General features: G+C 52.8%; 1 protein-coding gene across 1 annotated transcript; it reads right to left on the bottom strand.

The window, feature by feature from the left end:
• Positions 1-6,924: 6,924 nt before the first annotated feature.
• On the bottom strand, positions 6,925-7,857 carry BESB_019360 (putative dynein light polypeptide 4, axonemal; the record flags this gene model as incomplete). The annotated part of the gene is made up of 4 exons (XM_029360645.1): positions 6,925-6,987; positions 7,197-7,295; positions 7,589-7,684; positions 7,798-7,857. 4 exons carry the CDS (start codon positions 7,855-7,857, stop codon positions 6,925-6,927), a joined length of 318 nt encoding a protein of 105 aa, XP_029216004.1.
• Positions 7,858-17,927: the final 10,070 nt, after the last annotated feature.

Genomic DNA, 17,927 nt, shown 5'->3' with positions numbered 1-17,927 from the left:
TTCCGCGTTGCGGCCTCCTCGGCGCTGTTTGGAGACGCCTCTTCAGCATTTGCCGAACAGAGCCCGGCGGCGCGGTTTGACTTTCCGGTTACTGCGTTGCGTTCACGATCGAAAGCGTCACTGTCTGCCGCTCTGGAGATGCTGAAGATACCTGGCAATAAATAGCAAGAGCACGGACGGGACACTCGAACTTGATAGTGAGAAATGCAACTCGGTTTAGAGTTTGAGGGGGGCCGTTAGGTATTAGTCTGAACTTCCGTGCAGCACAAGAGGGGTAAGTTTACCTTCGGCCGATTTATCGGCGCACGGGCTGCTCTGCCTTGGATCGCTGCTTCCGCTAACGACCTCACAGAAAGTGCGTCCATCACCGGAGGCAGAAAGTCCGCCTTGCCGATTTACGGGCTTAGTGATGTCAATTTGTCCACCGAACGAACCCAGTTTCCCATCTGCTGGCCGGGAGGCACCGAGGGCCTCAAGATGCTTTTCGACATTCGCTAAAAGAACATGTTGGCAGGGAAGGCAAGACTTCGCGACGAGACTCGCGGCGACCAATGCTGTTGTTGCCAAAGGGACAGCCTGAGGGGCACGAGACAATGAGCCGCCGTCAGCCACGTTGTCTGCGTACGTAATCTGGTCGACACGCTGCATACATCAATACAAAGATTCTGTCCCTGATGCACTAGATACCGTGGACGGTGAATCCCATTACCCGCGCGCCTCATTTTCCGACCTCCGCTGCGCCACAGCTCCCTTCAGAAATGGATAACACGCCCTAAGGCAATTAGCAGGATGAAGGGTGCATTCGAACGCAGATCATCCGGTAGCTACGCATAGCCTCATTATGCGCGCCTCCCCGCCGCGCCCCCCCCTCCGGTCCCCCGCCCGCGTGACTGTTTACGGGGTCGCTGCATCGTTTGCGAGACCGAGCAATCGCCCCTCTCCCCGCTGTCAGCCGGGGAGTGGTGCCCACGCTTCTGCCGCGATGGATGCCGGTACCTATCGTGTGACTGCTCTGCCGTAGGCCGCACCTCTAGTTTTTTCAGAGCCAGACCGGTTTGCTGGAACGTCGCCACCACCGCCGCTGCCTATTCCCACATTGGAAGACAGACGCTCAAAAACCAAATCGGCGACATGAGAATATCGCCAGCTGCATGAGTAAACCGGCGCAGCTGCTCGCGCTAGCTGCCGAGCGGCGGCGAGCCGTGGTCGACTCCTGGAGACCGCTGCATGGGTGACACTGGAACCAAACTGTAGCCTTCATCAAGCAACCGTTCCTCGGGGGAAGCCATGCCAGAACGGATTATAAATAGGCAGTGCCCGTTTCCGACACGAATAAGAAGAAAACCAGGACCCAACCGAGTCGCTCGGAATCGCAGCTTCCCTGAACCCCGTATCTGGCGCAGCGTCTCTGCCCTTATGGCGCTACGGCGTCAGTGGTGGTCTCTCACCCACTCTTGAAAGAAGACCCGGCTCAGCAACTGATGCAGCGTGCACTTCGCGTAGAGCGTCGCTTCCGGAAGGTTTGTGGCCTCGTCTGATGGGGAAAACGAAGTCGCCCTACAGTATCAACAGATGGCTTGACTAAAGAGAGGGGGCCTCACTATAGCTTATCCGTTGTGGCGCTCGAAAACCTGATGGTGGCTCGAGTGAAAACCACCAGCAGCGGCCGCGCACACGTCACAGCCCACACAGAGAGCACAGTTGCGTGTGTACGTACACCTCCAAAAGAGACATTGAGTTTCGTACTATGTGAGACGGAAACAGCCCGTCTGCCTCTTTTCGGGCCGGCCCTTGGCCAAGTGAGGGATCTACTGGCCGTGAGCGGTCCCATGCCACAACAGCAGCGTACTGAGCTGTACACCTTCTGTACTCAGCCTTCGAGGGCGCCGGGGGGGCGCGTTAGTTGGCTTCGATCACGGTAATAACAGTACACAAGCACATAAAGGCTGCACCACTAAGTCCCGGTCAGCTTACTAAGACTCCGCAGCTTCTCTGCAGCCTCTGGCGAAATCCATCGCCGTGGGCGTACGCTTGCCTTCAGAAACGATAACGCGGCTAACGCGTGATGCAGGGCTTCTAGTGTTCTGCATTGTAGTGAGAGACAACGTCGAAGGCGCTTGTCAGTTGCGGATAAATCCGCTATCCAGTGAGCCAACACTGCTGAGTTCTGGAAATTGGTTCATGCATCCCCCTCGAGTGTAACAACAGGATCCACTCAACTGCCTTTCGGTCATCTTGGCTGAACATGCTGGCATATCTATTGAAAGGAAGAGTAGGGCAGGGGAGGAGGACGAAAGGATGGGGGGGAGGGCGGTGGCAACGTTTGACCACACGCAGGGTGCCGGCGGGGGGGGGGGGGGGGGGGACTGGGGCGGGGACGGGTGATCTCCACTGATTTCCGAGAGCACGTCAAATGGAAACTAACCTGTTCAAGGAGCAAAGGGTGGACGCAAGATTGAGCCTCGTTTGAGCAACTAGTGCGCAGACTCCTGTCCACGAGTCCTTTACTGCTGTTCCTGCCTTGGCGATAAGGGCGCCACCTGCATCTGCTAGTGCTTCGTCCACTGACGCTTCATCTGAGGAAATCATTCGCGCCCCTCCCGCATCATGTCAAACTATCGCGCAGCAGAAGACACTGCGAGAAGAGAGGGATCGGATAGTGCAGCCAGAAGCAGATAAGCGACTGCTACCGGAGGAATTGTTTGTGCGGGAGCACAAGTCCCCCTACGCAGGAGCTAGTCGGAGCCACGTGAGAAACGCACACCCTACCAAACGTATTTGGTAGACTGATAATGGATTCCGACGTGACTGTGGACCTGGGAGCTTGCTACATGGCTGCTCACACAAGGAAGGCGCCACTCGTCGGGTTGATGGACGCATTCCGGGTGGGCATGAGTCACGAACTTTGCAAAGAACCGAGAGCAAAAATGGTTTCAGAGTCAAAGCTGAAGTGGCATGATTGCGGGTCATTCTCGGTTCTGCTCATGAGGATTCGCTGACGCACCCGTAATGGTATTTTGAATGTCGTGCAGCGATGCCACTTCGAATGCTGGTGTTAGAAGCTCTGGGTGTCTCGCGGAATCAAGATTGTCTTCGTCTCGCTCCTCTATTTCCCTTTTGGAATACGAAATGACACAACTCTGGACCGCGAATGCATGAACAGACCGACTAAACGTTGCGAAAATGGGGGAGCGGACATCACTTGAATGTTTAGCTAACATTCACAGATTCTATTTCAAGTTGGGGCTTCCCTTTTAGATAGAGTTCCATGTCGCAATGCATGAAAATCTGTTTTCACATGCATTGCCCACGACGCACTTAAACAATCACAACAGCTAACTCGCATAGGAAAGAAGGAACGTTGGTCCTGGGAGTAGAAGTTTTGAGCGGCACTGTTGTGCGAGTAACGTAAGAAGGCAAGCGAGCTATGGAACAAGCCTTTAAATTGGACTAACCGGAGCGCGTCGCCTAAACTTGCCACCTCGGTGTCGTCGTTGGTTATCCCCGGAAACGGCCTTTTGGCGCATGTTCGTAGGATTCGTTTCTCTAGCGCCTTAGCCTCGTACAGGTATCTCACGGTTGTGTGTTCCTGATTCCGCCTGAGGAATGAAGGTGCATACCAGACTCCCGGTGACACGATGGCCTGCGGTTGTTGGCACAGGGGCGGGTCCCGTGAACCCGCTTTCGGTGCTCGAAAAAATAGACTACGCTGAAAAGGAGGGTAACGAGGGGTTTCCAGCTAGTAGCTGTGGCTAGAGATACGGAGGTGTGCCGGAGGGACAGCATATGACGACCACCGGGCTCAGAACCACACACGATTTCGTTCAAGTATCAGTAATTTAACCCAACGTGCAGCTTTCACAGGCGCACAGGGATAGCAGCTTTTTCCAGCGAGGCCAAAATGCCCGTAGCCCGCGTTCTTCAGCTCTCGGAGCACGGCGCCTGTGCCTCCGCTGTTACGGTTCTCTGGGCACTTCGGGGGAACTGACCGTCTGTGAAAATACGCGTAGGCGTTCAGAACTGCGATGTTGCACCGAAGGAAAGCTACTGCTCCAGCTGCGGCTTTCTCTTGCTTCCAGTACAACAGAGATGTCTCCGCCTGCCTCAAAGCAGTTCCAGCTTCCTCGTACTTCCGCTCCTGCTCAGGATGAGCATGAGGCGAAAGCCACCAACACAGCCATTCGCATGCGGTCGAAAAAGAGTTTCTCACCAGTATACGTCACGTATCCACCGCGGCGGATCGATGCTCGTGTGTGCCATGCTGAGCCCCTCACACGGAAGCCTGTTCGACTTTGTAGCAAAGCGGATTCTGATGCGTTCCAACTTGGTTCATTCTATGACCGTAACGGAGATCCTGCTCTCAGATAGTGCGAAGACGTGTCGTGACAGCTGCCCATACATATTGACATCCACAAACGCGCCTTCAATAACCCCGGCTGCTGGCGATGAGAGGCATCTGCACAACGTCTGCGAACTCACTTTCAAGGCTAGCGGGCCCGTTAGTGTGTTCCCGATCAAAAAAGCCATCAGTTGGCGGCCCCCACATTGATGTATGGCAGGCTCCCATTGCACCACCCTGGAGTGCCACGGTACCCAAGGCCTGTTAGCCCGTACCTGAATTCGCTGAATTGCTGTTTGCGTGCTCGTGGTGCACGCCAAATAATACTGTACTTCACATTCTCGTATGTCCGCCCTCTCCTCTTCGGGTTCGGAATGCGCTATTTCAAGTTCAAGCTGATGCAAACAGGAGAGCATATGATATAGGCAGTCATGTGAGGTGCTCTCGTGCTCGCGCGATGACCGCCTACACTATCCAGAGTTTTCGCTCATGCTGGAGAACGAGGTTCCCCTTCTCAATATCGTAATCGCTTTTCCACTGGTGCCGCATCCATGGGAAAGTAGGCGACGTAGCGCCTCGGGAAGTGTCTCTGCACCGAATTGAGCTGGACACACCACTGGAGATAATTGCTACAAAACTGATACGAAAGGCACATAAATAACATGAAGATATCTATCTTTGTGGTGAATCTAGGCTGCGGCATAGAGGCTTTGACGGCTCGACGAAGGCCACTCTCTACCAATTGACTGTAGGCCCCTCACTGTCACAGTATCGTCAGCGTCCTTCTGCTGTACAGACTGGGTGTCTTGCACAGCAGCGCATAGCAGACGGGTGAAAGAGTTCGGGAGCTATCGAGATGCGCCGTCCGACCTGTTGTCGCGACGCCTCGACATCCTTGAGAACCAGCTGTATGTCTGCTTGAATTTGAACAGCCGCCGGACCCAGCCGCGCGGTCCATCCGCGGTAATCATCTTGATCGTCATCCGCCATATTATCGTCCCGTCTTTCGGCTCGCTGGACAAAGCTTCTCAACTCTTAGCACTCACATGGCGCACGAGGGATGATCAACCGCTGACATGATAACTAGTATATAATGCTGCTCTTTCCCTGTAAAATTGAGGGAGCTCGGGACCAAATCGAGGGAGGCAGAGAGTGTGAAGTTTTGGTGCCCAGCACCACGCGCTGCGCCTCTCGCGTATTGAGGTGGCCTTTCGATGAGATTATGGTGAGAGAATCGCAGCTTTTCGAAGAGGAAACGAGGTCCGTTTTGCCTCTATGAGCGAGAACGGCAGCTCCCACGAGAGGGCAGAAACCCCCCATGAGGTGAGGTCTCAGCAGGCGCCACCAGCGCGTCTCGAAGAAAACAAGGGGAGACAAGGAAAGCCAACTCTCCAGCTGGGTAGCCAGTCGGGGGGTCTTCGTCCGTTTCACCACGGCAGCAGAACAACGGGGCTGGTTAGAAGCGCCCTCGAGGGTTTCCGCGCGAACACGTTGGCAACCCGGTTTTTAGGCTGCAGGCTGTTACCGCCGTACTTCTGTTTTCCCCCCACAGGAGAATTGTTTTCGCCGCCGCAGCATTTTAGTAACTGTATACACGTTCTAAGGTCCGGGAGGTGGCCTGCATCCAGTTCTCCGTTTGGCCCCACAGGCGTATCGAAGGAAAAGCGGTGCTCCGCTAGGGCAGACCGTGAATACATTGAGAAGCAATGCCCAAGCGGCTGCCTTTTTTAATTTATGGAAAGATAATCACACAATGGACTTTGAAGAGCAAAAAATGGAAACTACAGTGGGGGGTAGTGTGGCAGTCCAACTACGACTGTTGGGCGCGAAGCCGTCCAACACCAGTCGCACCACAGCTCCACACAGCCAGGGGCACTAGAGGTCCCACTCTCACGGGGTCGAACAGCGTAAACTGCACTGTCTTAACACGGATCATACAGATTGAAGGCTTTTAGCAAACCCTTTCATCCCCACATGTGCTACCAATAACTCGTACTACCTAGAAAGGAGACGGTGACTGTGTGTCTGTGTGTGAAGGACAACTGAGCCTGACAATCGTTGAAGTAAACACCAATGGAGTTGCATCCGGGTCAGGCGAGCACGGAAGACATCCACGTATTTTGCCCGACTGCTTGAGTCTGCCAACAGAATTCTGAAGTTAGAGGCATTCATCTCCAGTGTGAGATGCATCCCCTCGGCCTTCTGGCAGAGACATCAGGATGAGCGAGCTCAAGGAAGTGCAGCGGTCTGCTTCAACAACGGCCTATGCTGAACATGCACTTTATCTCTTTCAGCCAGTAGAAGACCGTCTTCTTTCTTGCGGTCCTCGTGGTTGTAAGGTTCCCTCTTATTCCCAATGCAAGTTCTGGCGGCATCATATCCCGACCCATGAGCATGCTTGTATTGACATTTTCAGTTTGCTTTCCCTAGCAACTGGAGAACATAGGACAGTTGATTCTCCGAGGAAAGACAACAGGGCACGTCAGGATACGGACTTGATCACTCAGGCATAGGCGCACAACCGGGAGCATAATAAAGGTTCCAACAGCGCCCCGCACACACCAGACAACCGCTGCGTCGTTGCCTCAACACTTAAACGCCAGGATAGATAGGTTGCCCTGGTAGAAAACCAGAAGAAGTGCTTCCTCCTGCACACACGGCATCATTGAATCTCATCGAAACCATGTTGCTACAGCACCATGGGTGTTCGGTTACCAGGTTCTAACATCGCGGCACGCGTCCTGAAAACCTGAATGTAAACTTCTGGACTTCGGGTGCTTCCGGTTCCCCGGCTGAGACTATGCTTCGATCTGTCCCCGTAAGAAGCAGTGGCTTCTGCTCTATTGCAGCAGCTAACCTGAGCCGTGACGTCGAAAGAGAAACCCTCGCCGATAACACAGTGCCACGACGCGCCGTATTGTCGATCCAAGGTATCCTTAACAAGCTTGGCTGCTGGCTGAATGCAGCGAAGATACGCAACCGGACACACATAAGACTGTGCCTTAGTTGTGCGTGTCGCGATGAGGGTCTGTTGTCATGTTGATCAAGGGCAAACAATCGTAACTGGCTCAGTGCTCGGTGGTATTACGACCTGGTGCTCGGGGTCGAGAAGCGCGAAGAGCGCTCTGGCGGAACAACGTAGTCGCTTGTATCAATATGAATGTTTATGTGGCCTTCTGTTTCGGTTCAGGATCCAGAATGTCGTCGGCTCCGTTAGATTTAGATCATTAACTGTATGCGATTTCTCACCTCCACGTTAGGTCCCTTGCTACCAGTGAATTTGTCGATAGCACCGATTATAATATCGACGACTTCTGCTTGCATGTCCGTGTTCATCGTAGAATGCTGCAAGCAGAATTCGTCACCACCAGACATGGTGATTGTCGTTGGCAACTTGATCCTTCCCACTGGAGCATGAGTTCACAAACAGGCTGTCTACCACCTACTGCATCGCATACCTTCACTAAAGGCCTTTGCATGACCTGTTGGAGGTCTTTGTTGAGTCCTTCTTTACCCATCTTTGCCTTCTCTTAGTCACAGCTAGCATGCGGCCTCCCCCCTCTTTTTCAAGGCGCTCCACGCGCTTGCGCTGACGAGGGTGCTCGTTAACAGCTTTACGGCGCCTAATACTTTTTTGGTGCAACCCTCGTGTTCTTCGTTTCCGAATGAGGCATATGACACATGTAAAGGGACGTGCCGGCTCCGCGTTGCTACACGACTGAGTACCAACAGGTGAGGGTACCCCTCGAGGAATGTAGAAGCAACGTCCCCAGTAAACCTCTGCGGCGCCGATGAATACTTACAGTTGGGTAGCTGCGTCGCCTTAAATACACACCAGAACCAACCACAGGGAGGACACGCTGATTCTTTCAGTCGCAAACCAGGAGCTGAAATGGCGTAAGAGTATGCCGCATTTGCGGGGCACAAGCTGAGTAACCGTTTCTGCTTGTGTTTGTGCGGGTTTCGTGCCGCTTTAATCTCCGCGGAACTTCCAAGTATGGCCACAATTGCAGCGGTTTTTGAATAGCTCGCATTCGATTCAACACGATGCAGGCTAAGGTGAAATATGTTTGACGAACGCGTTAACGACGTTGCGGTTGCCTGCCTCGGCAGTCCCCCTGGACGTGCAGCGTGGAGATCGTCAATGCCAGGTGCGCAAGCAATCGTGCCGTGGCGGAGTGTGTCCCCAGGGGTCATCGATGACAAGATATTGAGAAGGCCGCCGTCGGCATCTTGCTTGGTGATCGGAACAATACTGGGTGCGGCGTACGCACCTTTCCGTTAAAAAACATGTGGATTTGTCTGGACTCGCACTGTCCCGCTAGCTGCTGCGATGCTCGAGGAGGGTTCCCGCGAAGCGGAGCAACAGGCTCTGAATCCATGCCAATGTGAAAAGTGATTCCGGTCTCTGCGGGATGCAGGAATATAGAATATACGGGACTTCATCCTGTGACCCTTACACTGATGGAAACGCCTCACCTCGCGCCCCGCACACCCCACGTGATCTTACGCTTTATGCTGGGGCTGTGCCGATCTCTTCCCTCTGCCAACGTTACTGGTGAACATGCAGAACGCCACAGCAATCTTGAAGCCAGCAGAGTCGGGGTGATTCTCCTTCGCTAGCGGAACAGCACAAAACATGGAACGCAGCAGACCGTTTTCAGGGCAGCGGACGCTTGGGTATAGTTTCAGACAGAAATGCCTATCACTATAACCAGTCGCACGGTGAAAGCCGTGCTTTCCTGAGATGGCGCTGCACAGCCTGTGGCGTGCTGGCAGTCGCGCACTGGACCTCTCATGCCAACAATCCTATAACATAATATACACGATGAAAAACACTCTTGCCTGACTTATCTGCCCACTTTTTTGAGGGACTTGGTTTGAGACGTACTGCAACACAGGACCACAGCTAGGAGCTTGTTGCGTAGGTTCGTCCAAAAAGCAAGGCTCACTAGGCAACCACAGATCTCGATGCAGACACGGCGGTGTGCCTGCTACGGCGCGCGGAAATGCGGTGTAGCCACAGGCGAGTGATTGCGCAGCCGCGAAGGTACTCGCAGCGCGGATAATGATTCATTTCGGAAAAGCGACTTCAGGGTTGCCGCTGTTGACGGTGCACGAGTGTGGTCATCGCGGGACCTTGAGCACTGCCACGAGGACAATTTTGGCTCGAAACGTGAAGGTTACTATGGCTTCCAATCTACCGCAGACGTGGGGATCGTTGCGCGAAAAGATGATCAATAGATGGCATCTCCTCACAGCGTGTAAATGGTGCGGGCATGAGACTCCTGCCTTGATTGAGTATGGCTGGAGGTTCTTGGGCTTGGGACGACACATGCTAATGTGAGTTGCGACAAAGTCCTACACACTGCGGACCTCCTTTTCTTGCAAGGAAGGTGCCATTGTGATGCGGTTCGTACATAGCTTTTTCGGGGTGCCTGGGAGATCTTTCGCAAAAAATCCGTGAACCCCTCCTTATCGGGAAGACTTTGATTCAGAACTCGACAAGACATTTCTTGTAACCGTTTCAGGTGGCGATCCCAGCCAACTTTCCGTCAGAAATGATGTACTACATCTTTTGTTTTAGAACATGTTGGTCTCCCTTTCAGGTCGGCAACGCGTGGTCGGTAGCGCTTTGACCGGGCATGTACGATGGTGTCAGTGAGAAGGCAGACGTGATGTCATGCAGTGCTCACCTATGACCAGTTGCATGTGACAGTCGTGAGTTAGTCCTGTGAGTTGGGACCTCGCGACATTTCCGAGCAGGAGTGAGTGAAAAACTAGTTTGACGTGACCCGCTGAGGCAGTCGAATTGCTGCCTCCTGTGTATGCCAACAGAATCCTTGCGCGCTTACACGTGTATGCATTCTGGAAGGACAAGGCAACGCGATTGTTCTGGCTGCATCCAGTCATTCATAATGAGACGTCTCCCCATTCCCGTTTTTTCCCAACCAGGGAGAGAGAGGAAGAACCTCAGGTGGCTTTTCGAGAAGTTCGACCCCGTGACGTGCAAAGCCAATCTGAAAATGGCAATGAGCAGAGGTATGAATCATCTTGCTTGCCTCCGCCGGCCGGAACCGCAGGTCTCGGATACGTATACGTTGACTGCCTGTCAAAGGGAACATAGCGACGACAGCAAACACACACGAGAAACAGCTGCATTTCCCGTGCTCCTGTTGTGTCCGCGGAAACTTGCTTTCTGATTAGGGGAGGCGAGTACCCTCCACAAAGATCTGATACCCCTATCGAACTAATTAACAACTGAGCCGAGCTGGCCAGTCAGGAGGCATTCCTCTGGCGATCACATCAACCATAGTCATGCCTGGACTCATATGGCTCATAACAGAGATGAGGCCAAACCACGTGCATCTCCATTTCGGTGTGGAACGTACAGTTGACATCCGCTAGCGTGATTCTGTTCTGCTGTCCTCCCATCATGAGTGGCTATTGCCCGCTCACACGCTTATGACATCCTGAAAGAGACAGGTGCGTTTTTGTAGCGCCGCCGTGTGGACAGTGCAAAAAATATGATATGCTCTCTCAAATGCTTCCCCACCGGAAATGCTGCACAAGGTTGGTTGCCTTGAATGTGGCTGCAAATGTACTGCATTTTGGCTCATGCCTGCAGCGCGCATGAGCCAAAATCGGTTGCAAGACTCCATCCGAATTCAGCGAACAGAGATCGCTGTCCTCCTCAAGTAAGGCATGGCGCTTGCCGCATGCGAGACCAAATCGGTGACCTGCATACGTCCACCCTGTACCCAGGTATATATACACTTTTCATATAGCTGTCCCCTATGATGGAGCGAACCTGACGAAGAGTGAACGTAATTAATATCTAGTCATGGTGGGGATCCTCGATCACAGCTGGCGGTAGACATATTCTGAGGTTGGCTGAGAGGACGGAAAACACGACTAGCTGTCCGTTCGTCTTTTCTTCTGCTTGGTGGCTATGTGTCGGCGTGCGCCTCGTATGCACCAGGGATATAAAGGGGCTAGTAGTCACACTGTGTAGCAGGCCAGGAGCGCTGCACTTCGGCGTCTTCTTCCCCTGTGCTGGCAACGCTTAGCCCGCCATGCGCCATAATGGGGGCGACTAGGTATGGCAACGTTCGCCCAGAGGCACACTCGACCATAACACTTTCTGTGGTGTCAATGAATTCTTTTTGCGAATCTATGATAGCTCAGGCAAAGAAGAACGTGCGCGATTGAAGGCCGAGCATGTGCTGAGGGAGCACCGAGTGGAGAGAGCGATGGATATACTCTACACACTCTGTGAGCTCATCGTCACTCGCATGGTGGGTCATCTGTACCGAGCAATGCCACATATAAACTGAAACAAGCACTCAGACGTTCTTGGTGTGTAAATATCTACACGACCGATGTGATGACCTGAATGCTGACAGATACGCGGTGTGGTTTCCTGTGGGTTTGGAGACTGTTTGGAGGGGCACACGTTCGACAGGACAAACGTGAATACAGGAGTTTCAGTTTCCTCAGTTGTCTCCATGTGAATGCATGGATAGACAGTGCAGTGGTGGACCAAACTATATTGATTACCTTGTGAGATGCTCTACGTTTTCAGCTTTGAAGTTTCATCCGGTCCTGTAGCGCTTGGTCCCCACCCATACAGTATCCAAGTAAATTTGAAGGCGCACAGCTCACGTCGTCGGCAGACCTAATGATATAAATGCGTATTGGAAAATATTAGTAGCGGCTCCGCCTTGGCACAAGTGCCACATCAGGGGAATGTACACTGGGGGATTTTCTCGTGTGTGTCGGTGGCATTTCTGAGCAGAACTATTTGACCTCGGAGAAATGCTGTCCGTGTGATCTTCTTTCTCCAGTCCACAGTGTACTCTACTGTGAACCGAGACTGAGTAAGGAATGCTACCGATGGGAACTCCGTCGCCTTTACCTCGTGCAGCCGAAGGGAAGAGTTCTTCCTCAGCCGAAGGGAAGAGTTCTTCCTCATATAAGCAGCGACGACAAGAGCGCAATCGCGTCCATATCCCATGGTAATTGGATATTGTTTCTTTCCTGTGCACGATCCACAGATATCGACGAGCTCAAAGTAGTGAGGAAACAATTCGCCATCAAGTATGGCCAACACTTCGTGGAGGAAGCCGTCAAGAATGCAAAGCAAGAGGCGCACTTCAAGGTATGCCGCAGGAGGGTGCTGGCGGATACGCCGCACCAATATCCTGTCTCGAATGATCCCACCGTTCGTGTTTCCCGTTATTTCTGCTCTGAATGTTGCCGCGGAGGTCCGCACAATTGTACTCAACCGTGGGACGGTAATCCGGGTGCCAGGGGCTGGCCCCGTACAGAAAACTTACGGCATCACAGGCTGCAGAACGCCCAAGCAGCCACGGAAAGCATTTGCTCGAAACATGTCTATATGCATGCCTATGCGCTTGTTTCAGCGTTTGATGAGGTTTCTCCCCATATTACACTTCTCGAGGTCGCTTCACGTACCAGTCCCAACATTCCCGAGACTCTCCCGCCCCCAATTGCAAGCGATAGCGTAGACGTCTCTGCCGCTCCAGATGACGGCTAAACTATCACTGCTGTAGTGTTTCGGAATCTCCGCCGCAGTGGGTACCAGTAGGTACCCACACGTGTACTGTGTCAGCTTGCATACTTTGCTACAGTTAATGCGCCAACATTTGTGCGCAGCTGGTGCATTCCCTATCGCTGTCACAACCGGTCGAGCTGGAGATTCTGGAGGTTCTTAGGAGCGTGTCAAAGGAATATGGCGTCGCCTCTCGATTGTCACTGACAGATGAAGAAGCGGTAAATGAAAACGGTAGTCAGCGTATTAGAACACAGAGTGGTGTTCTGCGTGCATGCAGAGCCGATGGTTGCGAACCTGTGCCTATTAGGTGCTCCTCCAGCCGCTACTCAGATCCTTCGCCTGGCCCTTCAGCAGAATGCACTTTCTCTAGCGATTGACGCTCATATATTGTGCACAGGAAACTGAAATGATATGGCAATTCAAAGGAAAAACGCTACGCAAGAAAATGCGTCGCTCTCAGCAACTTTACCACAACCGAGTGCGAATACGTGACGGGGAAACGAGTCAGAATAAGAAGCTGTGCCACGGCCGACGCATTCCCGATGCATCGTAGACGAGTAGGTCAATTGGGATCTCTCCCATGCGAATGGAGAAATGTATACCTTTTGTCCTGTTACTACGAGTGCAGGTACTGGTGACGCCGAAATCAGTTGGGTTCCTTCCACGGGTGAGCGAAACACCGCAAAACCGGGCGGCAACGGCGCGGCGAAAGAAACGTAGAGAAGCAAGGTCGGAAAAATAGTCAAACCGCAGGCAAGCGACCATGAAAAATACGACGGCGGGAAAAGTGACGATTGGGACAGCAGACAGTAGGTACACGCATTGTAAGAATGGGCAAATCGCAACACCGGATTCACAATCAAATCAGACTGCCTTTATCTATCTATCTATCTATCGATCTATCTATCTATCTATCGATCTATCTATCTATCTATCTATCTATCTATCTATCTATCTATCTATCTATCTATCTATCTATCTATCTATCTATCTATCTATCTATCTATCTATCTATCTATCTATCTATCCATATGTATGTATATATATATATATATATATATATATATATATATATATATATATATATATATATATATATATATATATATACGTATGTGTGTCTCGAAATATACCAGCGTTCACGACGTTACTAAGCGGGTCGATGGTCATGCACTTTGGATTCTCGTCACATCTTCAGCATTCTTGTTCGTTCACGCCATCAGCAGAGGCTGATCGCGGGATCCTCACGGATTGCCAGCCACACGCGTTATCCCCAGCAACTTCAGAAAACGGACGGAGCTCGCACACACTGGCGGTACACCCAACAGAAATAACGACAGCGCGCGATCTTTGACACGCTTGACACGATTACGACCCCTCGTACACTATGTGGAATGTCTATTACCTGCGTTTTGAAAACGGACTACCGCCACTAGCCACTTTCAGGCTTCTCAGGCTACGCTCCAGCGCAGGAAGATACGTCGGCATTTCCCCAGTGTTACGAAGTATGCAGTTCGTACAGCAATGGCAACCAGGTATGGAACCTCGGGCGCAGCAGAGCTGAGAGAGACAGACCGGTTCGTTGAATTTACAGCAGTAGTCGTCTTAAGCGAAAGGACTCTCTTGCGTGCACGTCTATACACGCGCTTCACGGTTTCCTGGCCGCTCCAATCATAGCCCATCAGACCATGCGCGCCGCCTATTTCCAGTATTCTCTCGGAGGCTGATAATCCACCTACTGTCTTTGTTGTCTAGCACGTTTCCTTCACGTGATAGTCGACCCTGACATAGGCACTACTGTACCTGTACTGCTATGTTCTATCCGCTTGTAGTTTCGAAATGCCCATCCATGCAACAGTATGGCCTTTATCATGCGAAAAACACGGACCCACAAAGTCGTCTGCTGACGTTCCACCGGTAAAAATGATGTGCCTAGATGATACCCAGCCCTCTCGGAATAATTGTAGCGTCTTCTAGTGTCTCGGAATGTACTGTCGCCCTGCAGAGCTGCCTTAGGCCAGTACACAACTGAAAGACTTGATGTGTCTGTATGGGTTCAAACCCAGACTAGATTTCAGACGTTCAACGACGGTTCAACGACGTAGCCCCGCCGCGTTTCTGTTCGTTGTGCAGCAGGCAGCAGGCCATCACTTGCCTGTGATTCGCAGCTGTCCTCGGAGTTCAGAGAGCTCCCAATCTCTCTCTAGGCTTGCCGCACTAAGTCCTCCATGCACGCCGCACCCGATGCTCAGTCTTGGGAGCGCCGAAAATGAGTTGCTTGCGTCTTCGCGCGAAGTACTGCCGGCCACTCTACCTCAGGCGTTAATCGAGCACGGAAGAAACTCGTTTGCATTTTGCCGCGAGATACTCCCTTCGGTTCCCCGGCCTTCTGCTGGTCAACGCGCGAAACTGAAATCAGCAGCTGCGAACGGTTTGCAGCATAGCTGGCGTCACTCGAACGAGAGGACAGCCCCTGCATTCCCCTCGCTAGCGCCACCGCCACCGTATCCTGGTACATAAGGAAAGCAGCAGAAAACGCGAAAAATGGGAGGGAAGGACTGGAGTTTGCCCAGAACCAACGGCAAACACTGTATCTGTGGCAGTGGACTGGACTGGTAGCAGGGCTGTTGCGGTTTCCTTTGCGGCATCGGGAGGAACAGAAGACGCTTAATCGAGTGTGCAAGGTCCCTGCCTCGTTTGTCTGAGATACGTACGTGAAATACGATCGGTGGCGCTTACCCATACCTTAGGCGTGTCCTTTGGGTTAGTTAGATGTCACTAGCCGCTGCTTTGGTTCCCCATTTCTGCACTTGCTCTGTTTCCTCTCGTGAGCTGTGTTCGTCTGGCTATTGTGCTGCGTCTGGGTCCTCGCGGGTGCATCTTCCTGTCAGCTTTCTTTGTTCGCTTTGCGTAGATTCCTCTTTCTTCCGCGCGCGCCTCCCCCTCTGTGGCTCGCCAGAGAGTCCAACGGGTTCGCCGGCTGCATCGGATGTTGGGGAATTTTGCAGCAAAGAACACACTCCTGCTGACGGAATGCCCATGGGAGAGAAACCTACTTCGGCTGACGCTTTTGAAGCTGCCAGAGAAGACAGAGTAGCGGATGCATGGAAGGAAAAGCATTCGAAAAAGCCGAGAGGCTCGGCAAACGGTGAGGAGAGGAGGTTCAGAACTCAGATGAAAAAAAGCACCCCCAGGATGGAGCTTGCGGAAATACAGAGAGGCACAGGCAATATTTCCAGGGCTCGAGGTCAACGGCTCACGGCTTTGCTTGCGATGGGTAACACATTCACGTTCCCATGCGCTCGTGCGCCCGCGTCTGCGGCGACTACTTTCCCAGGAGATCTGGGCTCGCCTACAAACGTGCGCCATTTGACATTTCCTGATTCGCCCGACAGGCCTGCGTTTGGCAGGTAGAGGGAGCAGCTGCAATGAAATTTCCAACTGCCACGGTGAATTTTCTGCCGCTCGCTGATGGCCAGACGGTCGCGCAGTGACTCTCGCGCGTGGGATCTGAGTCCTGCGTTTCCCTAAACTCTTCGTAGCAGTCACCTTCACTCGCGAGGCCCCACAACAGCACTGCTGTGGCTCGTTAACGGTTTCATTCACTGGCCTCTCTGTGCCGCTGCTGCGTCCATCCCATAGAGCCAGAGAGAGCGGTGATGCAAGAGGTGGGCGGATAGCGAGGGGCTCGCGGGAGCCTAGAACGCAGAGGACGATGGAGCCCGCGCAGCCTGTCAGAGCCTAGGAGCTTGAAGCCTTTACGTTTACGCAAGGCAGTACAGAGGAGAGCGGAAAGGGGAGACCGGAAAGGGAAGACAGCGATCATGCGCGTTATTTTCGCCTTTCACAGCGACTCCTTCACAACTTGAACGCTCGACCGTCCTCCAGCCACAGAAGAACTGCCGCCTCGCCGCGGATGCCGTCCGTGTCTTATCTAGTAGGCGGTTCCAGATTTGTCTTTGCATTACGGAAAAAAAGTTGTTTTTAAAAGTGAACTGTCGCATGTGTTTCTCTGCGCCGAAAGAAGCCTCCATTCCCTTTTCGCGATTCGGCACTTCGAGACGAAAGACAGCAGACTTGTCGCATGCATTTTTCACACTTGTGTGTTTGCCCGATCCACATAATGAAGCCACGACACATGAGCTCGACGCCAGTGTGAAATAACATACGTTCGTAATTCAGCTACTTGTTTGTCTATATCCGAATCTCGCTACCTGCTCACGGGCCTTTGTGAGAACACATAGGAACGTGACATCTGTGCAGATACATACGGCCATGCACTCACACACAGAAGAAAATACATTCATAAAATATTTTACTTCGTGCTCGTCAACGATCTGTGGGGGGGGGGGGGGGGAAGGCTCTACACGCTACCGCCTCCCGTTGGTAGGCGTCTGCTCTGAAAGCGCACGGTTCGAGACGAGCGACAACGTCCCAACGGAGAAGAAATCGTGGCAAAAGCAACCGCGGCAGCCCTCTTGTAAAAACGTGAGAACTCTTCGATACTTAGTTGAACACCTTTGGCAATGGAACACCCCCCCCGAAGCAGGCGCCCCTGACAGGAGTGAGAGAACCCGCAGTCCGATTTTTCGCATTTCCTGCACTTTAAAAAGTCGCACGCTGACTGGGAATGATCGTCCAAGCGCTGCTGGCCACCGCAACAGGAATACCTCTGCATTTATGGCACCATCACGGCCAGCCACAACCTCCGGTCACATCAAAAAATACACGCAGCGCGCGCGCTGCCTGTGCACCACACATTCACCTGCACTACACGCAGCGCACGCACTACGCGACACGACCCCTTCTGCGGCTACTCCCCCCCAGCTGCCACTGCCTCAAAAAAACAGGGAGTTCAAAACGCATGCGGAGATTCGTTGCAGCCCCCCGCGCTTAAACCTCAAACCTCTTCGTTTCCGCCCTTCATCCCTGTACCGTGCAAACGCCTCCTCGGGCTGACCTGCCTCGCGCGGCGCAACCGCTTCGCCCTGAACTGCCCGCGACTTGCGT

This window comes from Besnoitia besnoiti, chromosome XI (genome assembly GCF_002563875.1).
Source record: "Besnoitia besnoiti strain Bb-Ger1 chromosome XI, whole genome shotgun sequence".
NCBI classification, from domain to species: domain Eukaryota; phylum Apicomplexa; class Conoidasida; order Eucoccidiorida; family Sarcocystidae; genus Besnoitia; species Besnoitia besnoiti.
Note: the sequence above shows the minus strand (reverse complement) of the source record. Positions and strands in the feature narration are given on the sequence as shown.